The 25,295-nt window shown below is 44.2% G+C and overlaps 1 protein-coding gene across 10 annotated transcripts in view; it reads right to left on the reverse strand.

Annotated features, from left to right (window-relative positions):
* Nucleotides 1–25,295, reverse strand: part of cep112 (centrosomal protein 112) — a 698,524-nt gene that overhangs the window by 665,953 nt on the left and 7,276 nt on the right. For 9 of the 10 annotated variants that reach the window (XR_005457964.1, XR_005457967.1, XR_005457965.1 and 6 more), the window contains exons 2-3: nucleotides 13,349–13,477; nucleotides 8,900–9,090 (exon numbers count right to left, since the gene is read on the reverse strand). Coding sequence is in view for 6 of the 10 variants with exons in the window: in XM_038777029.1 (XP_038632957.1) it covers nucleotides 8,900–9,090; nucleotides 13,349–13,451 (294 nt within the window). In the remaining 4 variants the exon portion in view is untranslated. Of the gene's footprint in view, nucleotides 1–8,899; nucleotides 9,091–13,348; nucleotides 13,478–16,079; nucleotides 16,105–25,295 lie in introns of those variants that run through there. The other variant, XM_038777027.1, reaches the window with a different exon arrangement.

The raw sequence follows: 25,295 nt of genomic DNA on the forward strand, positions 1-25,295 counted from the left end.
GAGATGGCGTCTGCTGTGGACCCGTTGCAGCGGTAGGCGAACTGTAGTGGATCAAGGCAATCCGGGAGGCTGGAGTTGATTCGTGCCATGACTACAAGCACTTCATGATGATGGATGTCAGAGCCACTGGACGAGTCATTAAGGCACGCTGCTTGGCATTTTTTTGGTACAGGGATGATGGTCATCTTCTTGAAGCAGATAGGGACCTCAGATTGTTGTAAAGAGAATTTGAAGATGTCTGCGAATACCCGCGCCAGCTGATCCGCGCAAGACCTTAGTCGTAGCGTCGACGTGGGTGGACCAGGTGATGTGCACACCTAGGAATTTGAAGCGGTCCACCATCTCCACTTGGGGACCATTGATGCAGACAGCATTTTGTAGGACACTTCACTCTGTGAAGTTAATGACCAGCTCCTTTGTTTTGCTAAAATTGAGGGAGAGATTGTTGTTGTTACACCACTCCACTAGTTCTCCATCTACCTCCTGTACTCTGACTCAAATCATTGTTTGAAATCCAACCCACTACGGCCGTGTCATCGGCAAACTTGTAGATGGAGCTGGAGCCATACTTTGCAACACGGTCGTGTGTGTAGGGAATATAGTAGAGGGCTACATACGCAGCCTTGCAGGGCCACGATATTGAGGATTATCATGGAGGCAGTGTCGCAGTTTATCCTTACTAATTGTATTCTGTGGGTCAGTCGAGGATCCAGTTGCAGAGGGAGGAGACAAGTCCTAGGTTTTGGAGTTTTGATCTGAGTCTTGGCTGGAATTATGGTGTTGAAGGCGGAGCTGTAGTCAATGAATAGGAGTCTGATGAAGGAGTCCTCGTTGTCGAGATGTTCCAGGGATGAATGTAATGCCAGGGAGAAAGCATCTGCTGTGCACTGATTCTGGGACATGCACATTTCTGTGGATCAAGGCATTCTGGAAGTATGGATTTGATGTGTCTCATGACCAACCTCTCGAAGCACTTCATCATGAAAAATGTCAAGGCTACTGAATGGTAGTCATTGAGGCACATTGCCTGGTTCTTCTTTGGCACCGGTATAATGGTGGTCTTCTTAAAGCAGGTGAGAACCTCGCTCAGAATGGAGTAGAGAGAGTGAAGATGTCCGCGAACGCGCCCGGGAGTTGATCCGTGCAGAATCTAAGTGCACGACCAGGGACTCAGTCAGGACCCCTTGCTTTCCGAGGGCTGACTTTCAAGAAGGCCGATCTGGCTTATGAGGCTGTGACGGTCGGTATGGGATGTCCAAGGCTGTTAGGGCAGTTGACATCGTTTTGTTGGCTTTCTGCTCGAAACATGCATAGAATGCATTGAGTTCATCGGGGAGGGTGCGCTGCTGCCGGAAATTCTACTCAGCTGTGCCTTGTAGCTCGTTATCTTGTTTAAGCCTTGCCACAACTGACGAGAATCCAACTCATAAGTCTGTGACTCTAGCTTAGTCTGGTATTGTCGCTTGGCATCCCTGATGGATTTGCAGAGGTCGTACCTAGATTTCTTGTATAGGTCAGGGTCCCTGTCTTGAACGCCTCAGACCTGGATGGTGTAGATCTCCCTGTTAAACTATGGATTCCAGTTGGGGATCACACATACTCCTTCTTTGGCATGCAATCATCGAAACACTTACTGATGAAGTCTGTGGCACTGGTGGCTTACTCGTCTAGGTTGGCGGCTGAGTTCTTGAATATGGACCAGTCCATTGACTCCAAGCAGTCGCGTAAGAGCTCTTTCATTACCTCGGACCAGCATTGCACGACCTTCATAACCATACAATGAGAACTCCTTCAACCTTGTCCTCACAAACCTCCTCCCCAGTCCCCCATACGATCCATGAACACCCTCAACTCCCTAGCCACAGCCGACATCCTCGATGACTTAGGGCTTGACCTAGTTCAACCTCCGAACCTCCGATCCAGGACCATATTGAAATCACCCCCTTTGATCATCCTAAGTGTGTCCAGGTCTGTGATCCTCGCCAATAACCACCTCATAAAGTTCACATCGTCCCAAATAACTTGCCCATTCAGCCCTTGAATGGTCCAAGTAACCAGCCTGGTCGCGGGGGGGGGGGGGGGGGGGGGGCTCCCCATCTTCTTCTCCTTCTCCTCCTCCCCCCCCGATCAGCCATATCCCTTATTATGCCCCCCCCCCCATGTCACATGTCCATCCAGGCCCGGAACCCAGATGCCTGCTGTCTTCTCTCCCTTCCCAACTGCACCACACCAACCACACCCACGCAGCAACCCTCCCTCCAAACAAAGAACCAACCCATCCCCCCCCCCCCCCCACCTTTCTCATGACAACCCCCACTCCACTTCCGTTAACTAACCCACCCAGCTAGCATGGTAAGCTAACCTTACCATACATCCCTCCCCCCGCCCCCCCCACCCACCCACGTGCCAACAAAGAAAAACAAAAGGCACATTCACCATCACTGCTCCCCCGTCATAACCTGCCCCAATCCACCCGCCCAACGTGCTCCACAATTTACACATAACTCCTCCCCAAAGTTCAATGTTCTCAGTGGAGTCTGCACGTCCTCCCCGTGTGTGCGTGGGTTTCCTCCGGGTGCTCCGGTTTCCTCCCACAGTCCAAAGATGTGCGGGTTAGGTGGATTGGCCATGCTAAATTGCCCGTAGTGCAAGGTTAATGGGGGGGTTGTTGGGTTACGGGTATACGGGCTACGTGGGTTTAAGTAGGGTGATCATTGCTCGGCACAACATCGAGGGCCGAAGGGCCTGTTCTGTGCTGTACTGTTCTATGTTCTATGTTCTCACACTCCTCCCAGTCCATGGTCTCTCATAAAGTCCACTGCCTCCTCTGGCGAGTCAAAAGAAAATTCCTACTTTTGATGCCTCACCCACAAGCGAGCAGGGTTGAACACCCCAAACTTCATCCCCTTCTTGTGGAGGGCAACCTATATCCAATTACACCTGGCCCTCTGCTGGGCCAGCTCCACACCCAGGTTTTGGTAAATACGCAGCTCACTCCCCTCCCAGGTTCATGCCTTGGTCTTCCTCACCCATCTTTCGATCTTCTCTTTATCCAGGAACCGATGCAGCCTCGCCATTATCGTCCTCGGTGGCTTCCTTCCCCATCTTCAGCCTGCTCCTCAGTACCTGTGCACCCAATCCACCCCAAAGGGCCGGCCAAAGGCCTCCTCTTCCAATATGCCCGCCACAAACTTGGCAGCCTCCGCACCCTCAGGCAACCCCACGATCCTCCGATTCTGCCATCCTGGAGCAGTTCTCGATGTCCTCCAGCCTTTTCTGGCTCTCATCACCATCCCAATCTCCGTCTCCAGTGAGGTCAGCCAATCCTCTTGCTTCACCACCAACTCCTCCACCTTCTGGATCGCCAGGTCCCGAACCTTCCGACTCTGCTACACTCGCTTGATCGCCACCCAAGCGGCTCCACCACCTTGACCAAATCCTCTAAGGCCTCCTTCCTCTGCTGCTGAAATTTGTCATTTAGGAATTCCACCAGCTGCTGCCTCGACCACTGGGAGTCCAGCGCTGCCCTTTTTCCTCCACCATCTTTACCAGTGTCGCACCATAAAAGCTTTCCTGCTCCAATTGTTCTCTCTTTCACTTGGCACTGCTCATCTGATGAGCCATAAAGCAGCCCCACCAGAGGAGTATTACATTTCCTTGATACGCATGCATTTTTTGCCCTCAAAAGCACCACACAATTCGAGTGGAGAAGGACCGCAAAAAATCCATCTCGAGCGGGAGCCACCAAATGTGCGACCACGCCAGAGTATTTCGATGATGTTGCTGTTAACCTGTCGGCTGTCTTAATAATGTTCAACTCAAATGCCTATTACCCAGTTGCTCTGACATGATTGTTCTCCAAAAAGTGATAACATGAATTCCTACTTCTGGGCTCAGCGCAATCAGCTCAAACTGTCCCAACTTTCCAATCCTATCAACAGCACAGTACAGAATCTGGAAGTTAAGTTTAAAATGGCTTTCCCCTGAATGGTAACTATGCACAACATATCAATAGCGAAACACACTATCAGAACATATTTCACACACAATGGATGGAATTTTACAGCCCCTCCCGTGGGCAGGATCTTCCAGTCCCACTGAAGTCAATGAACTTTTGAATGGCTCGCTGCATTTTCAGGAAAAGACAGTCTCATTTGAGAAGGCAGAATGCTGGGCCACGCCTTCAAAAGGGGTTTATGGGACTTATGGCAGTCAAGGAGGAATTCATTAAGTGTTATACATAGATTACTGGAGCTGGGTTGTGTCTTTATGTTTGTAATTGATAAAAATTCTTGCTGGTTGTTTGGGTATAAATGTTAACTAAGTTCTTAGAATAAAGCTTATTTTGATTAAAGCGTCTGGGAAAACTGTTGAATCACATCTGAAGGGAAGGCTCTTGTGCTCATCCTAGCTAAATTCAACATAAAGGTTGTAGGTCAGGTGGACTCCATAATATACTTTGGAGTTTCTAAACCCTGGCCCAAAACAACAGGCATAATATGATGTAATGCTAGCAAGGAAAATACACCATACAACGTATTTCCGGTCATTTGCAACCTAGCAGTACTGGGTGCAGGTTCGCCTGTGGGTAACTGATTGATTTTGGCAAAGGGATCGAATAGAAGCTGCAGCGGCAATCTTTTTTTTTTACGTCAGTGACTGGGATTACAGGTCCACTTATGCTACAGCAAGGCATCACAGCTAAATGCATTTCCACAATCAGATGAACAGATATCGCTTGATGTTATACATGGCACAGGCACATATACAGAATCACAGAATACTAAAGTGCAGAAGCCCTTCGACCCATCGAGTATGCACCGACGCATGAAAGCCCTGACCTGCCCACCTAATGTCACTTGCCAGCACTTGGCCCATAGCGTTGAATGCTATGGTGTGCCAAGTACTCATTAAAGGATATGAGGCATCCTGCCTCTACCACCCTTCCAGGCAGTGCATTCCAGACCGTCACCATTCTGGGTTAAAATGTTTTTCCTCAAATCCCCCCAAAACCTTCCACCCCTCACTTTGAAATTGTGTGCCCTCGAAACTGACTCTTCAACTAAGGGGAATAGCTGGTCCCTATCCATCCTGTCCATGCCCCTCATAATCATAGAACATAAAACATAGAACATTACAGCGCAGTACAGACCCTTCGGCCCTCGATGTTGCGCCGACCTGTGAAACCACTCTAACGCCCATCTACACTATTCTCTTATCATCCATATGTTTATCCAATGACCATTTAAATGCCCTTAATGTTGGCGAGTCCACTACTGTTGCAGGCAGGGCATTCCACGCCCTTACTACTCTCTGAGTAAAGAACCTACCTCTGACATCTGTCCTATATTTATCTCCCCTCAATTTAAAGCTATGTCCACTCATGCTAGCCATCACCATCCAAGGAAAAAGGCTCTCACTGTCCACCCTATCTAATCCTCTGATCATTTTGTATGCCTCAATTAAGTCACCTCTTAACCTTCTTCTCTCTAACGAAAACAGCCTTAAGACCCTCAACCTTTCCTCATAAGATCTTCCCTCCATACCAGGCAACATCCTGGTAAATCTCCTCTGCACCCTTTCCAATGCTTCCACATCCTTCCTATAATGCGGCGACCAGAACTGCACGCAATACTCCAAATGCGGCCGCACCAGAGTTTTGTACAACTGCAACATGACCTCATGGCTCTGAAACTCAATTCCTCTACCAATAAAAGCTAACACACCGTACGCCTTCTTAACAACCCTATCAACCTGGGTGCCAACTTTCAGGGATCTATGTACATGGACACCAAGATCTCTGTGCTCATCCACACTACCAAGAATCTTATCATTAGCCCAGTACTCTGTCTTCCTGTTACTCCTTCCAAAATGAATCACATCACTTTTCTGCATTAAACTCCATTTACCACCTCTCAGCCCAGCACTACAGCTTATCTATGTCCCTCTGTAACCTGCAACATCCTTCCGCACTGTCCACAACTCCACCGACTTTAGTGTCATCTGCAAATTTACTCACATCCTTCTACGCCCTCCTCCAGGTCATTTATAAAAATGAAAAACAGCAGTGGCCCCAAAACAGATCCTTGTGATACACCACTAATAACTGGACTCCAGTCTGAACATTTCCCATCAACCACCACCCTTTGTCTTCTTCCAGCGAGCCAATTTCTGATCCAAACTGCTAAATCACCCTGAATCCCATGCCTCCGTATTTTCTGCAATAGCCTACCGTGGGGTACCTTATCAAACGCTTTACTGAAATCCATATACACCACATCAACTGCTTTACCCTCGTCCACCTGTTTGGTCACCTTCTCAAAGAACTCAATAAGGTTTGTGAGGCATGACCTACCCTTCACAAAACTGATCATTGCTCGGCACAACATCGAGGGCCGAAGGGCCTGTTCTGTGCTGTACTGTTCTATGTGTCTATATATGTGTTGACTATCCCTAATCAAATTATTCCTTTCTAGATGATTATAAATTCTATCTCTTATAAACCTTTCCAAGACTATGCCCACAACAGAAGTAAGGCTCACTGGTCTATAGTTACCGGGGTTGTCTCTACTCCCCTTCTTGAACAAGAGGATAACATTTGCTATCCTTCAGTCTTCTGGCACTATTCCTGTAGACAATGACATAAAGATCAAAGCCAAAGGCTCAGCAATCTCCTCCCTAGCTTACCAGAGAATCCTCGGGTAAGTCCCATCCGGCCCAGGGGACTTATCTATTTTCACACTTTCCAGAATTGCTAACACCTCCTCCTTATGAACCTCAAGTCCTTCTAGTCTAGTAGCCTGTAACTCAGTATTCTCCTCGACAATATTGCCTTTTTCCTGCGTGAAAACTGACGAAAAATATTCATTTAGCACCTCTCCTATCTCCTCAGACTCCACGCACAACTTCCCACTACTGTCCTTGACTGGCCCTACTCTTAACCTAGTCATTCTTTTATTCCTGACATACCTATAGAAAGCTTTAGGATTATCCTTAATCCCACCTGTCAAAGTCTTCTCATGTCCCCTCCTGGCTCTTCTTAACTCTCTCTTTAGGTCCTTCCTAGCTAACTTGTAACTCTCGAGCGCCCTAACTGAACCTTCACGTCTCATCTTTACATAAGCCTCCTTCTTCCTCTTGACAAGTGATTCAACTCCTTTAGTAAAACACGGTTTCCTCGCTCGACCACTTCCTCCCTGCCTGACAGGTAAATACTTATCAAGCACACGCAGTAGCTGTTCCTTGAACGAGCTCCACTATTCAATTTTGCCCAACCCCTGCAGTTTCCTTCCCCAACCTATGCATCCTAAGTCTTGCCTCATCGCATCATAATTGCCTTTCTCCCAGCTATAACTCTTGCCCTGCGGTATATACCTATCCCTTTCCATCGCTAAAGTAAACGTAACTGAATTGTGGTCACTATCACCAAAGTGCTCACCTACCTCCAAATCTAGCACCTGTCCTGGTTCATTACCCAGTACCAAATCCAATGTGGCCTCGCCTCTTGTTAGCCTGTCTACATACTGTGTCAGGAAACCCTCCTGCACACAATGGACAAAAATGGACCCATCCAAAGTACTCGATTTTAGTGTTTCCAGTCAATAGTTCAAAAGTTAAAGTCCCCCTTAACAACTACCCTGTTACTTTTGCTCCTATCCAAAATCATCTTTGCAATCCTTTCCTCTACATCTCTGGAACTTTTTGGAATCCTATAAAAAACTCCCAACAGGGTGACCTCTCCTTTCCTGTTTCTAACCTCAGCCCATACTACCTCAGTAGACGAGTCCTCATCAAACGTCCTTTCTGCCACCGTAATACTTGACTAACAATGCCACTCCTCCCCCTCTTTTACCACCTTCCCTGAGCTTACTAAAATATCTAAACCCCGGAACCTGCAACAACCATTCCTGTCCCTGGTCTAGCCATGTCTCCGAAATGGCCACAACATCAAAGTCCCAGGTACCAACCCATGCTGCAAGTTCACCCGCCTTATTCCGGATGCTCCTGGCGTTGAAGTAGACACACTTTAAATCACCTTCCTGCCTGCCGGTACACTTCTGCAACCTTGAAACCTTACTCATGACCTCACTACTGTTAACCTCCTGTATACTGGAGCTACAATTCAGGTTCCCAACCCGCTGCAGAATAGTTTAAACCCTCCCGAAGAATATTAGCAAATTTCCCCCCCAGGATGTTGGTACCCCTCTAGTCAGACCATCCCGTTTGTAGAGGTCCCACCTACCCCAGAAAGAGCCCCAATTATCCAGGTATCTGAAACCCTCCCTCCTGCACCATCCCTGTAGCCACGTGTTCAGCTGCTCTCTCTCCCTATTCCTCATCTCGCTAGCACGTGGCACGGGTAACAACCCAGAGATAATAACTCTGTTTGTTCTAGCTCTAAGTTTCCACCTTAGCTCCCTGAATTCCTGCCTTACATCCCTATCCCTTTTCCTACCTATGTCATTGGTGCCGATGTAGACCACGACTTGGGGCTGCTCCTCCTCCCCCTTAAGGATCCCGAAAACACGATCCGAGACATCACGGACCCTGGCACCTGGGAGGCAACACACCAACCGCGAGTCTCTCTGTACGCCTATCCAAACTGCATACATGCCTCGGTCCCCAGAATACGGAAGATAGCCCGAACCTCAGGACCCAGAGGGTGAGTCTAAATTCTACTCGTCTCCAAAAACCTTCCCAGAATTTCGAGGCCTGTATTCAATGTGAATTAATTTACAAAATATACATTTAATGCCAAAATCCAGACTGTAGTGATACCGAATGTTAACAATGGCAAAGCACAAAAAAAAACATATACAGAATTTATCTCCATAAAGACATGCAATTATTGAACTTCCTGTCTTTCAATGTAGGAATTTTTTTGCTGAACATTTTGTACCATGTAAGAAGGCAGAGTTTTAAGCGATCCAGTTTCCGGTCTGTGTGTGAAAGGCCCTTCAAGCACGCCGCGTCTCAGCATGTGTAGTAAAAGCTTTGCATACATGTTTCGATTTTTGCGTCCCATGACTCCTGCTCCAGCTCCAGATGGGTCACATAATTTCTTGATCCACAAGGCACATCTCTGGCGTTCTATAGTATGTAAATAGAATTTTTAAACGTGCAATTACCCTTTCAATGTACAGTAAATATACTATGAACTGTGGCATGGCAGTAGGAAAATACATGTTATAGAAATAGGGGAGAACACAGGTCAGGTCCATCATCAGGAAGCAATGATCTACCGTGTCTGTGTGGGTCTCACCCCCACAACCCAAAGAAGAGCAGAGTAGGTGGATTGGCCACGCTAAATTGCCCTTAATTGGAACAAAAGAGAATTGGGTACTTTAAATTTAAAAAAATTAAATTTAAAAAACTTGAAGTAATGATCTAAAAAAAGTCAGGGAGGAATACAAAAAGTTATCATCAATTTGGCATGCGCTTGGTGGCAATAAGACAGTCTGGTGTTAGTAAACAGATCAAAGTGGTTTTTTGATCACCCTCTTGGCTAGAAGAGAACAATGCGACTACAGAGAACTAGTGGGATTCTTATCCTTACAAACATCATTGAAAAGCGATATATTTCAGAAGAAAACCTTGGTGTCACATTTGATCCTGAAATGAGCTTCTGACCTCATATTTGTGTCGTCACTCAGGCCATATATTTCCATCTCCAAAATATTACCCGACTTCACCCTCGCTTCAACTCATCTGCGACTGAAAGCCTAATTCAGGCCATCCTTACCTCCAGACTCAATTATTCCAATGCCCTTCTGGTTGGTCTCCCTCTAAATCTCTGCTGCTCATATCTGACTCACACTAAATTCCACTCATCTTTCAACTTGTACTTGTTGACGTACATTGGCTCTCAGTGTAGCAACACCTTGATTTCAAAATTCAAATTTTCTTGGTTTCAACTCCCTCCATGGCGTCGCCCCTCTCTATCACGGTCATTTCCTCCAGCCCCACAAACCTCGCAAGATACCCGCACTCCTCTAATTTTAGTCTCTCTTACGTCATTAATTTTAATCCTTCCACCATAGGTGGCTGGTTCTTCAGTTGCCTCAGATTGGAACACCTTCCCAGCACCTCGCCACCTCTACTCCCTTCTCTTCTAAGAAGCTCCTTCAACCGTACCTCTTTGAACAAAATTTTGGTCATCTGACCCATAATCTCCTTGTGTGGCTTGGTGTCACCATTACGTTAAAGGCGATATCTAATTTTTTTTTAATTTTAAATATTTAATACCTGGGTTTTCAGTTGAGATGGACAAAGTGTTTATGATTACTCAAAGGTAAACTATACAATATCCATTATAACCCATGCTCTGTAATATTCAAAATCTAAACAGAATCAAGGACAACTGCCTTTTCTTGACACAGCTTCTTAAAGGCAAGTGGTTTAAATTTCTTGAAGAACAATCACCCCAGCACGGTAAGCATACAAATACATAGAAGTCACAGAATCCCTCCAATGCAGAAGGAGGCCATTCAGTCTATCGGGTCTGCACCAACCCTCCAAAGGAGCACCCTGCCTAGCCCAACCCCCTGCAACCCCACCCAACCTGCACATCCCTGGACACAAAGGGCAATTTTTGTTAACATGACCAATCTACCTAACCTGCACATCTTTGGACTGTGGGAGTAAACCAGAGAACCCGGAGGAAACCAACGCAGACATGGAGAGAACGTACAAACTCCGCAGTCACCGATGACCAGAATTGAACCCGGTCTCTGGGGCTGTGAAGCAACAGTACTAACCACTGTGCCACCGTGCCGCCCGAAATACATACAAAACTCAGCACAATAGATGCACAAATTCTTCATCTTCAAGTGAAGATGATGAGTGCTACCAGGCTAAAAAGGAACAGGCACAGGAAGAGGACATCACAGTGAAACCCAAAGCTGTCTGCTCTGGAAATTCACACATGCAGGAGGGGAAATTACATAGCAATATGAGGGGCGATGCTTGCCAATTACCCCCCCCCCCCCCCCCCCCTCACCCAATGATACTGAAGGCAATTGGAATATACTGTCGCTACTTTAGCTGCAATCAGGAAATTCAAGAGAGAGGTACAAACCACAGGAGAGAGGTACAAACCACCAACCTTTCTGATTTGCATGACTCATATGCTCAATATATAAACTCACAAAGTCATCAGAACTTTTTTTTAAACCACTACGCTGTATCTATGAAATATTGGGAAAATGGTTATCAAGGTAGTTATATATTAGTGTCAGCCGTGCACAGGACAAAATGTTCAAGCTCTTTTATTATGATATATGAAATTTTCACAACCCACAATTGTGTATCTGGTTGAAGTTCACTTATATCCATTTATTACTGCATAGGTCATCAATTGCAAAGCAAATAACTGTCATAACATTTCTCTCAAATCCAATAACAATTTCATCATACTTTGCACTATTGATTCAAGAGTACTTTCATAGAATGATTGCCATTAAAATTAATGGTCTTGCTTTTCCCAGATCCTTATTTTGCCAGTAAGCATCAGACAGCTGGATGAAGGAAATCGTTCAGGACCAAAGAGTGAGGAGAATAAACAGTTTTCACACTTATAACTAAAAAATGCCATCTTCAAACATGAGTACCTACTCCCTCCGCAAGTAGGATTATGCAAAGCAAAATATTGTGCACTGTTATTTTAAAAAACTGCCCAAACTATAGTGATTTCTGATCTTCATGAGCCTGCAATCCAACTCCCTGAGCCCCAGAGCCTCAGTTCCACCTGTGCTCAGATGCTTTTTTTAGTCACTGGTTTGTCCTTTCTCAATTTTGTTTGTTACCAACTATTTTTACTGGCTGGGGTATCTGGCACTATGGTTATGAAATTACAAATTATTTCTGTAAATATTTTCGGCGGGATTCTCCCCTAACCAGCGGGGCGGGCCGTAATGGCGCCGAGGAGTGGCGTGTACCAGGCCACCTGGAAGGTGCGGAGGGCTAGGCTGGCGCCGGCGGGATTGGCGTTGCGCCAGCCGATGCCGAAAGGTTTGGTGCGGCGCCAACCGGTTCCGAAGGGCCTCCGCCGGCCGGCACTAGTTGGCGCATGCGCAGGAGCGCCAGCATGTGCTGGCGTTATCCCAGCGCTTTTGCAGGAGGGTTTTTCTGCGCACCGGCCATGGCGAACCGTTACACCAGTGGAACTGAGGCTCAGGGAGTTGGATTGCAGGCTCATGAAGATCAGGAGTTCGGGACTTTTTTTTTTTTTTAACAACAGTGCATAATATTTTGCTTTGCATAATCCTACTTGCAGGAGGGAAAGCGTGCCCTCATGGCACAGGCCCGCCCTCCCCCCGGGGCCCCACACACACACACACACACCCCGAGGACTCCGCAGGCCGCCCCAGAGCCAGGTCCCGCCGGTACGGACCTGGTGTATTTTACGCTGGTGGGACCCGCCGAAAACGGGAGGCCACTCGACCCATCGCGGGCCGGAGAATCACCGGGGGGGGGGGGGGGGGGGAGGCTGCTGCCAACGGCTCCCGACCGGCGCGTCGCGATTCCCACATCCGCCGAAAAGCCAGCAGCAGAGAGACAGCAGCCGGCGCGGGCGGGATTCACGTTGCCCACCCCTGGGGGGGGATCTGAATTCACCTACAGGGTGGTAGAAATATGGAAGCTTCTTCAGCGGACAGCAATGGATGTTGGATCAATAGTTCGTTTCAAATCTAGGAATGCTGTACTTTTGTTCACCAAAGGTATTAAGGAATATGGGGCAAAGATATGTCATAAGAAGTCAGGTCACAAGTCAGCCATTATCTCAGTGAATAGCAGAACAGGTTTGAGGGGCTGAACAGTGGGCTTCTGTTCCTATGTTCAGTGCAGTTGTTTGTTGGTGGATAACATGCAGATCTGTTAGTGTCAGCGATTTGAGATAAACGCAAATGAATAAAAACATTGAATTAAACTTTACATGTAGCCAATAGACACCATGATCGGGGCCGTGAGCAATTCACATACACAACATTTTGATCGCCCTGCTGTACACCAACTGGAAAACATGAAATAGTGACTGCAAACATGATGTCATGAAATAAATGAAAGCAGCAAGAAAAGTAGTAACATTACACTAGAAATGCTACTATTCGCTGCTGCACAAAGCAATGTGTGCAGACCAGAGAACCTACAGGTGAATTCAGATTTCAGGGACAAAAGTCATAAACTTAGATTGGAATTGCATGAAATCTCAAACAGAAGATAAAAAAATTAACCCTGATGTTTAATCAGGGCTCCATTGCAGTTAACAGATAATTGAAACTACCCAAGGAGAATATGCCACATCACCTGGTCTCAAACATAAACTTACTTTTTTTCTTTCAGAGCTTACCTGACTTGTGTACAAGTTTCAGAACATATGGTTTCATGTCAACCAAGTAATGGTCAAATTCCGAATCCAAATTTTCCCATGTTTCTTCCTGGTTTGCCATCATGATTCTTCAGCAAATGTGTCCACTACCTGTTTACAACATAGAACAAAGAATTCAGAAGAAGGCAGCACGGTGGCACAGTGGTTGGCATTGCTGCATCACAGCACCAGGGATTTGGGTTTGATTCTGACCTCGGGCGACTGTGGAATTTGCACTTTCTCCCCATTCGGCGTGGGTTTCCTCCAGGTGCTCCGGTTTCCTCCCACAGTCCAAACATGTGCATGTTAGGTGGATTGGCTAAGCTAAATTGGCCCCAGGTGGGGTTACAGGGATAGTGTGGGGTTTGGGCCTGGTAGGGTGCTTTTTCAAAGGACCGGTGCAGACTAGAGAGGTCAAATGGCTTCCTTCTGCACTGTAGGGATTCAATGATTCTACAAACTCATTGAATCAAAATATCAAAATCTGCCAGAAAGGTTGGTCACGCATTCTAATTAGTCTCACAGTAGGAAGTCAAAGCACCCTCTGAAAATATGGTGAGTGGTACAGAAACTTAGAATTAAGACGAGGGAGAAAATTTACTTACAAAAAAACCTAATTAAGATCATTTCATATAAAATGTGAATTACTGTCATTTGAGGCAATCTCTTTTGGAATGGATGCAACAGTGAAGTTGCTGATTTGTTGGTGGCATGCCTGCAAGTTTTAATAATATGGCATTCTGGCCACAAATGTTATTTCATTGACCTTATAAAGATTGGGTCCGCTGTAGTCGAGTATCTTTGAGGGTCTGCACCTAACTGTGCTAAGAATTTGAAGAATCAGAAAGTGCAAAAAGAAGATAAACCAAGAGTAGGGGAGTGATTGATTCATGAGAAAGAAGTACAAGGAATTTTGATTCCATCAATAATTAACAGTAACTCACTGGAATTACTGGACAATCAACAGTAATACTAGTAGCACTCAAGATTCCCCTCATAACATGGACTATAACAATTCGCTGATAGTCCATGTTGTCCTACTATCCTACCTGTAACATGTAGCAATCACATAACCCACTGATACTCAGCCTGAAACTACATTAGAATCTCCCTGCACAGCGCAAGGTGTAGTCAGAGTCCTCAGTCCATGCCACTTTTAATCGGCCCAGTTCTTTATCATCTTGGAATCTGCTTCAAACTAAGGTTGTGTACGAAGATGACAACTCTGAATTGGAAGCCTCAGTCAATCAATCTGTACTTTGGCTTTACACTTGGAAACCAGCCGACACCGATCAACCAGTACCAAAGCAATAAATTGTAATGGGGAGCAAATTTGTTGTTTGATGCACATATCATAGAACATAGAACAGTACAGCACAGAACAGGCCCTTCGGCCCTCGATGTTGTGCTGAGCAATGATCACTCTACTTAAACCCACGTAACCCGTATACCCGTAACCCAACAATCCCCCCATTAACCTTACACTACGGGCAATTTAGCATGGCCAATCCACCTAACCCGCACATCTTTGGACTGTGGGAGGAAACCGGAGCACCCGGAGGAAACCCACGCACACACGGGGAGGACGTGCAGACTCCAAACATTTCTGAATCAAACTCTGAGCTCAGACTCAATAAAGAATAATTTTCTTAGAATTACAGTAGAGGAGAGCCTTTATTGCTGTGCCAGTGTGAACTCTTTCATGCCCCACCACATCAAGATCCTTTTATATTCCTCCTTTACAAATATTTATCCAATTCCCTCTTAAATGGCGTTCCAGTCTCTTATCACAATTGGAAGTTATACTGAAGTATCCCATTATCAAACAGCCATTGCTTAAAGGACCTTCAAGTCCCATTCCCCCACTCTATCCCTGTAACCCTGCAAGTTTATTCTCTCAAATGCCTACCCAATGCCCTTTGGAAGTCATTGAATGTAGTTACGAAAATGCATGGAATCCTGGGGTATCTTGTAGGCAGTACGCTCCAGGTCATTACCACTCACTGTGATAAAAGGTTCTTCCTCATATATTCCCCTGCATCTCTTGCCCAAAACCTTACATCGGTGTCTCCCATACTTCGACTCCTAGTCCTTGTACCATCAGTTAATTATTTGACTACCTTATCTAACCTGTCATAATCTTCTTCTACACTTCTGTCAGATCTCTCAACCTCCTTTGCCCCAAGGACACAGCCTCTCCAATCTAACCTTAAGCTAAATTTCCTGGAACCATTCTGGTAAATCACCTCTGCACCCTCACATCCTTCCTAAGGTGGTGACCAGACCTGGGTGCAATACTTCAGGTGTGGCCTAACCGGCGCTTTATGCACATTGAGCATAACTTCCTTGGCCTTTTGTACTCAACATCTCAATTTGAGAAACCCCAGGATTCCATGCACTTTGGCAACTACACTCTCAATACATCCTGTCACCTTCAGAGATCTGTACACGTGAACCCTAAATACCTCTATACCATTGTGTCTATATTGCCTCTCCCAATCCTTTTTGCAAAAATGCATCACCTCATACTTCTTAGTATTAAATTCCATGTGCCATTTATCTGTCCATTGTGCTAGCCATGTCCAATACCATCTTCACTGTTTGCCATATCTCCAAATAGATATCAACAAAAAAAATTTTAAATTTTACTCTGTATCCCGATATCCAAATCATTTACATTGTTATATCAAAAAACGTTTATCCTAGCATTGACCTTTGGAGATGCTGACTGCATTCCTCTAGTCTGGGGAATAACCATTAGTCACTGTTTTCTGTTCTTCAGTTGATTTTTCTCTTTCCAAGCTGGCACTGACCCCCTTATTTCAAAACCTCAATTTGTTAACCAGCCTTTTAAGTGGTACTTTGTCAAAAGCACTCTTAAACCCATTTTGAATAAGTTAATTCTATTGATTCATCAAAATATTCAATTAGATTAATCAAACAAAATATGCCTTCTGCAAATCTTTGCTGGCCCTGCTTAATTAACTCAAACTTCTCCAAGTGCCTGTTGATATTTTTCCCTTATCTATCCAGTACTGACATTAAACTGACTGGCCTGCAGTTATTAGGAATGCCCTTACAACCTTTCTAGGAGATTTGTCACTTTCTAATCCTCAGGCATCTCCGCTGTAATTAAGATTGGAAGATTATGACAAGCCCTTCCACCACTGCCCATTTCAATCTGGGATACAAACCATTCAGACCAGGTAATTTATCCATCCTTAAGCATAGTTCGCCTTTCCAGTACTCCTGCCTATCAATTTTCATCCCATCCATTACCACCTCTGCTTCTATCGATATTTTGTCAGCATTCTTTTCCTTCGTAAACACTAATACAAAATATTCAGTAAGTACTCTAGCCTTCACCTGCATCATTAAGCATTCATCACACTCTGTGTCCTTTATAGGGCACAGCCTTCTCCACCTTAGTCAGTCAAATGGAGAATCACAGCAGCCTGCAATTGTCAGAACAGGACTAAGACTATTATACGGCATTTCATTTTTGTAATTTTGTAAAATTGAGAACCGTCCAGTTGGCCTGTTGCACATGTGCTAGTACTAGGTCCTCAATTGCAGGTTTCTACTCTAATACAATTTTCCTGTCTTTTGTCTGTATACTTTATTTTTCTTCAAGAACTTACCAAATTTCCAATAGATGAAGTTTTATTATGTCAAGGTCATCACTCACAGTAAAACAATTTCTATGGTTTATTTTAATTTAAACTCTCCTGGTTTTATTTATTCTCACATTTCTCATAATTAAAGCTTGGATACTTGAAACAAACATAGGAAGCAGTTACTTGGCAACTGCACTGTTTAGAGCAAACAAATCACAACACTAATTGTAGAGTCAGACAGGAGCTACCAAACTATTTTTACTCAGGAGTTTATTGGCAAACACAAACTGAGAGCATCAGCAAAGGTACCATCACACTAATAAGTATAAGTCCAAGGCCCAACCACCTTCAGCTGCTTCGTTAATGACCTTCCTTCCAACATCAGATCAAATGTGGGGATGTTCACTCATGATTGCACAATGTTCAGCACCATTCACCACTCCTCAAGACACTGAAGCAGTCCATGTGCAAATGCAGCAAGACCTGCACAATATCTAGACTCGGGCTGACAAGTGGCAAGTAACATTTGAGCCACACAAATATCAGACAATGACCATCTCCATTAATAGAGAATTAAACCATCTCTCCATGGCATTTAATGACCTCACCATCACTTAATCCCCGCTATCAACATCCTGGGGGTGGGGGTTTACTATTGATCAGAAACTTAATTGGACTAACCCTATAAATACTGTGGTTACAAGGACAGGTCAGAGGCTAGGAATCCTTTGGCAAGTAACCCACCTCCTGACTTCCCAAAGCCTGTCCACCACCTCCAAGGCACTCTCAGAAGTGTAATGGAATATTCCATTACCAGGATGAGTGCAGGTCCAACAACACTCAAGAAGCTTGACACCATCCATAACAAAGCAGTCCCCTTGATTGGCACCGCTTCCACAAACATTTTCTTCAACACACAGACCTGCACAATATCTAGGCTCAGGCTGACAATTAACATTTGAGCCACACAAATATCAGACAATGACCATCTCCATTAAGAGAGAATTAAACCATCTCTCCATGACATCTACAAGATGCACTGCAGGAACTCACAAAGCACCTTCCAAACCCACAATCACTACCATCTAGAAGGACAAGGGCAGCAGATACATGGGAAGATTACTAGCTGGAAGTTCCGTTCCAAATGACTCACCATGCTGATTTGGAAATATATTCTTTTTCCTTCAATGCAACTAGGTCAAAATCCTGGAACTCCCTCCCAAATAACACAGTGAGTGTACATACACATGGGCTTCAGCGGTTCAAAAAGCCAGCTCACCAGCACCTTCTCAAGGGCAACTAGGGATGAGCAACAAATGCTGGCCTAGCCAGCAAAACCCACGTCCCATATAATTTCTTTTTTTAAATTACGCAAATTTGGATAAAAAGTAGACAATATGTTTGTTGGTGAGCTGGACCACAGTGTTTAAATATTCAAATCATTGAACATTTCACGATATACCTGATATCATAACACCATTGGACCATAATTCTCTCAAGACAGCATTAGCAAGTTATAGATATTGCATTTTCTTCTTAATGCCAGAAATTGGTTCAGCATCAATTCCGTTTGCTCAGCACAGTACTCCACGTCTTTGCACTGACTGAGGGATTTTCATAGTAACTTCATTACAGTATTAACGTAAGCCTACTTGTGGCAATAATGAAGATCGTTATTATATTGTAAGTCGGATAACAGTTAAGCTGAAATGGAGTACTCGAACCAATACTACAAGAACAACTACTTGCACTCATATACCACTTTTAAATGTAGGAAGACATCCTAAGTACTTTATCGACATGTAATATTTAAAAATACTATGTCAAGAAGGCGATATTCAAAGGAGAACTTCCCTTTACATAACTACTTTCATCACCACAGGAGGATTCAAAGTTGCTTCATGGCCAAAGAAGTAACGTTTTTGTGCTGAAATCTTGATATGGGACTTGAATACAGAGCCTTCACCACCACAGGAAGATCCAAAGTTGCTTCATGGCCAAAGAAGTAACATTTTTGTGCTGAAATTTTGACATGGGACTTGAATACAGAGCCTGCTAACCCAGAGGCAATTGTGCTACCAACAGAGCCATAGCTGACACCTGAAGAGGAGTGACCACAACTTGCTCAAAGAGGTGGGTTTGAAGAAAGGTAAAATAATACTTTTACTTGAGGTTTAGGCAGCCAGGAAAGCATGAAGATAGTTCATCTCAAGGTGTCAAACTTGTGAACTTTAGCAACGGAGGTGAGGGCAGAGGCAAGTGCTGTTACAGAATTGGAAGTAGACTTTCCTTGCGACTGCAAGGATAGGGGGTCAAACAGCCAACTCAAGGTCAAGTAAGGCACAATGGTTTGATTCAGTCCAGGGTAGTAGTCAGAGAGGGAATGAAATCTGTTGCAACGGTATGGAGGATGTGTGAGCTTAAGGTAATTAAAAAGTTTCAGCTCATTAGGGACTGGATGTTGGATAAATAATCTGACATAAGAGGGGTAGGGAAAGGGTTGAGGGCGTAAGTGATAAAACACATTAAGACTGCTGCAAACCAACCAAAAAGTGACAACATAACACCAGTCATATCATGGTTTGACTCAAGGACACAGGAGACCATTTCACATTTGTTATTTGGGTTTGGCATATCATGGCGAAGAGCTCCACTGAGATGTCGCGAATAACCAGGACGTTTTGAACCTCCTGGAGATTTTAGCATCTTATTTCATATTCTGAATGTGGGCAATGCTGCCTATGCTCCAAATAAAATTATATTTACCCACAAAAGCAAAGTTCTGCATGGAACAGCTTTCCCTAGCCATTAAAAATTACAATTCACAACACAAGACACACAGCACAAATTGGCAATAAAACACCGATACTCTACAACTGTGTTTTTCGAACATATTTCCCGGGGACCCATTTTTACAACCAGTCAAGCTTCGGGACCTATGCCAGCTGACCTTTGCGGCCCACGCCGCTCGACGTTCACAGCCCACGCCGCTCGACATTTGCGACCCAGACAGTTCAATCTTTGCGAATCACGCCACTCAACCTTTGCGACCCAAGCCGCACGACCTTCGCGACCCACACTGCTCGAGCTTTGGGACACATGGCACTCGATCTTTGCGACCCACACCGGTTGATCTTCAGGACCCACACCTCGACCTTTGCGACCCACGCTGGCCAACCTTCAAGACCCACGCCGGCCGACATTCACGACCACTATTTTGTCTTACCTTTAATGCGCGAGGCAAACCTGCTTGGTCCTCATGAACTCATTCCAATCAGGCTCACAGGAGGAGAGGGCTATGCACATATTGGGTGAAGGATTCAGCCAGTTCCCTTGTGCCGTCTTCAACTTTGTGAGGACGGAAAATCCAAACTCGGACATCTAGGTCGTTGTGAAGGACAGAAGCAACAAAATGCTTGTTTTACTCAGTTCCGGATACTTCTCGTAGACGCTACTCCGGAATGTTGACAGTCTCATTGACTATTGCAGTGTTTTTAATGTGCTGTAAATGCTGAGACACAGAAGTTCAGCGAGCTTCATTTGGAGTCAGGCTTCCCAGTTCTTTTACAGTTTCCTTACTAATGCTGTCTTCTTCAATGTGTCACAGCAGTGTGGGGGACATGTAGTCCTTTTGGCTTTGAACACGCAATTACCAAACTTTCAATGAATTTTGGAAAGCTGCGATTTCTTCATTGTGCCAAAAGCAATCATCATCCCTCCCTTGCAATTTGAGGTTCAGTTCATTTAGAATTGAAAATATGTCTACAAGGTAAGACATAGTTAGCAGCAAAGTTTTTTCAGGAATCGAATCAGCCAGAGAGGACAATTTCTCGACCAGGAAAGCGTGGATTTCGTACCTCAGTTTGTAAATCCTGAGTAGCGTCCCTGTTGACTGATCATTAGAGCGGATGAAGCCCACCATCATTGGGATTGACTGGTTATAGTTTTGATTCAATGCTTTAATGCAGCCTAAAAGGTCAGCAAAAACGTATGCCCACCTTTCAGTACACAGACGCCGACAATGTGATTTTTTTATGGCTTTCATTATGTCCCTGCCAAACGTTCAGTTCTGTGCGTGATTAAACCATGGCAAATATGTCTCTCTCCAGATCATTTGAGTAATGTTTAGGGATGCAAAACAGATCAAGGTCATAGCCTTGTTCATCATCAGTCACCACCACACAGTCTGCCATCAGGATGGCACGATCTCACTTTGACCCCAGGTTCAGGTCCCAACTCTCCTGGACTGCAAGCGCACTGATGAGCGGGCACGCATGCACAGTGAGCCCGCATTGTTTTAGCTGGTCGCGGCCTCCATTGGTCGCAGTCGGCATTGTTAGGCTGCTGTGGTTCTTGTGCATCAATTCACTTGATCGGGAACGCCGTGATGGACGTCTCCGCGACCCTCCCGACACCCGCCCATAACTCTCCCATGGGTTGCGACCCCTACTTTGAAAATGTCTGCTCTACAATAGTAATCCTGTAGATGTGAAATGCAATACATGAATGCAAAATTGCTCTTTTTGTTTTTTTTGATGGGGCAATTTAGCATGGCCAATCCACCTACCCTGCACATCTTTGGGTTGTGGCGGGTGAGACCAACCCAGACACAGGAAGAATGTGCAAACTCCACAAGGACAGTGACCCAGGTCCAGGAGCGAACCCGTTCCTCAACGTCGTGAGGCAGCAGCGCTAACCACTGCATCATGCTTTTTCTTTCGAACCGAATGCTAGTTTCACCGAGCAGATGTCAGTCTCAGACTGGGTGTTCACCGAAACTGAAAACGTTCAATAATCATTCAATCACTTGTATTTTTAAAATCAGTCACCTGAAGGAAATCAGTCACAGTCACATGCCAGGAAAGCACTTGTTCTATAACATTTACAGATATAAATCTCATAAGCCATTTTAATTCTACTTGCTTTCTCTCCCCATTTCCAGTATAAATCAACGCAAACAAATAAGGTTAAAAAAAAATGGTTCTCAATTTTGGTGAATTTTTTGCTTACAAATAAATGCTGACATAGTTAGAACCACAATAATCAGAGTAGTGAGAGTGGGTAAAGTATGGATGCACATTACAAGTTTAGTTAATGAGAACATTCATGCCATTGGGAAAAATAAGTAAACATTTCTCATCATGGAAAGAGGCAAAAGGATTCCTGTAATGGGCAATCACCAACATTCATTCCTGAAGATAATGGGGACAAACCCTACGTTGAATCAGGGAGACAGGCAGTAATTCAAATATACTTTCCAAAAATATAGAAATCTACCTAAAATAGAAAGGTTTAAAATGTTACAAAAGCAAAGTGCTGCAGATTCTGGAAATCTGAAATAAAAAGAGAAAATGCTGTAAATACTCATCAGTTCTTGGCAGCACCCGTGGAGAGAGAGAGAGAAACTGTTAATGGTCTAGATATGTGACAAATGCTGCCAGATCTGTAAGTATCTTCAGCTTTAAGGTTCTCTCAGTATTCAGCATAAAGCATCCAAAATACCTGATTCACCAAAGTTATATGACTAGATATTAGCTCCATTTAAAATTTAGATTAAAATCTCCATTTAGATTTTCAGAATCTATCACAAGCGTTATCTACTGAGGATCCTCAAGACGAGCATGGTGTTTTTCCCCCCAACTCTTATCACAAACTTTAATCAGTATCAATACAGATAACATCAGTTGGCCAGATTTCTTGCGCAAGCAGACCAGAAGTTGACATTGTGAATCTTCATGAACTATGATTTAATAGAAATAAAAGGCTCCTTTTATCGGCATCAATAATCTTGAATGCCATACCCCTCCCCTGACCTGACTAACACCTTTAGTGAAGCAAAGGGCACAGGAGGAATCTTGCATGGAAAACATTTATTTTCCAGCAATATTCTCTTTCACATCTTTTCACATATTGATGCCAATTTTGCAGAGCATTCTGTAAGTTAACAACCACATAGACAAGGAAGCAACTTAGTCATGAGTGCATTACACCTGATCCCCTTGCTGGATATATATACGGAGATATATCCATCCCTTTTGTTAATACAATGAGAGCAAATAATACTTAACATAGATTTGGTATTCTTAGAAAAGCCTGTGTAACTATTATAAATACCATATGTAATCTGATGTACAAAAGATGATTTAGAAAAACAGTTGGCAATTAATGGGATAATTTACAACTGCTGGCAAAAAAATAAAGATACTTGGGTAGTAAACCCTCATACAATTAACATTAGTAATGAGACTTCAAATATACACAGTGCCAAAATCATCCTTATTATCAGGAACTGGTATTTAAATTTCTAACTCTTATATCCTCAAGTAATGAAAAAAAAATGAAAAATAACAGAGTCACGTTCTCCAGCTAATGTATTAACGCAATGAGCGATATAATGTCCAATGGAGTCTAAAGACAGATTGTCCTCCTGACCTCCCCAACTAATTGTAGATTCACTAGGGAATAATCACGTGACTTTCTCAAAGGGACACTAAAGGACGGAGGAGATTAAGAAAAATAAACTAGTCGACATCGGAGGAAGCTAGGAAAATAAACAGAAGTACAAGACTAGCAAAATCAAAGGTCCCAGCGCAGACACGGCGACTGAGGATAATTTTCTTGGCCAACATCCATGTCAAAAAACTCTGCAGACAGGTTCATGGCAACAGGGTCAACTTTGTCCTCAATTAAGCATTACCTCTCTTCGTCATCCTGCACATCTTTTATACTGCATTGTTGAGTTTGCTACTCATCTTCACGAGAAAGTAGTATGTTTAATTAAATGATTGTCCAACTTGGGATCAGTGAATTTTCATATTTCATTCAATCATTCAACAGTTTTGTCAATTCTTGAGAAATATTATGATTTTTACATAATGCTGTAAAGAACAGCAATTCAATTCAATATCCTGACCTGGGGGCAGCTGTGCTTGAAGAACTCCAGAGCAGAGGAGAACGTAGTTAAAAAATAAAACTGTAAAGTTGTCTGCTGCAACAGATATACTCAGAGGTTCACGTCTGAATTATTAATATATCAAAAAGTCATTTATTAATCAGAAGTGGAATTTTTGCCTTTGTTCCTTCAAGCACAAAATGAGATTGTTTGATACATACACCAACTTTATTTTAAAATTCCAGAGTCGAAAATAGCATCCTGGATACCTTTAGTGGGCCAATTTTTCGACCCAAATTTTCTCCGATAATTTTTGGTCTATTTGGATAATGTGTTTCACTCTACACATCATTAATTAGGGAACTAGGTTCATGTCCACTGCTGAACTTAGAAGATACTGTGGTTGAATTACACTACAAAGTACAAAGTAAATTTTAAGACGGAGATTAATAGATTTGTGATAGATAAGCGCATTAACGTTAATGGAGCAATAGCACATAAATGGAGTTGATGTATCTGATCTAACTGAATGGCAAAACAAGCAAGGGTGGCCTCCTCCTGTTCCTGTGCAAGGTAAAATCAGGAATCCACACCAAACGATCAATGTCAACATCGTCAAAAACATTCTTGTGAAATTCCCAATGATGGGTTCAGAAATTGGGTTTGTGGAGACTTCAGACTCAAACACAGCAACACCCAACTCACCATTTTCCCATTCAAACTGCAGCAATCCCAAACGCAACCTGTCCAGTTATGAACAAAGTTAGACCTGAGGCGGCTGGTGCCCGCCGGGCTCGAGGCGGCTGCCGCCACCAGGCCCAAGGCGGCCATCATCCACTTTCGTTCATCCGTCAGGGCAAAGATAACCATGTTCATTATATGGTGTGTTCCAGTGGATAGATAAAGTGACTGCTAAGGCCAATCTGCACTCCGAAAGTTCTGCTTCAAATAAAACAGGATACAGCAGAAGGTTGAGTTTTGGACGAGTTGCTGACTCAGGATTTCCTCTCCTTGCATTTTCTCTCTGCCTCTGATATGCATCTGCTCACAAAGGAGGCCACCCCATTTTTAATTTGGTTGCATCAGATGCAGCAATCCTGGGTGAGCTTCTCCCAGGATTCGGAGTCAAAATCAAAAGTCTTCAGGGTATTCTTGTAGCACTTCCTTTGACGACCATGAAAATGCATACCACACACAAGCTCTCCACGGGAGATTTGCTTGGGTGAGTTCTGGCTACATGATCAGACCAACTCAGTTGTGACTGTCTCAATATGGTTGGATTCTTGGCATACCAGCTCAGGTGAACACCTCATTTTTTAGTTGTGCCATCTGATCTTCAAAATCTAGTTAAGTAAAAAACGCTTAAGCTTCTTGGTATGATGCTGGTACACCATCCAAGCCTCACACATGTAGAGCATTG

Source organism: Scyliorhinus canicula, chromosome 18 (genome assembly GCF_902713615.1).
Source record: "Scyliorhinus canicula chromosome 18, sScyCan1.1, whole genome shotgun sequence".
In the NCBI taxonomy this organism is placed as follows: Eukaryota; Metazoa; Chordata; class Chondrichthyes; order Carcharhiniformes; family Scyliorhinidae; genus Scyliorhinus; species Scyliorhinus canicula.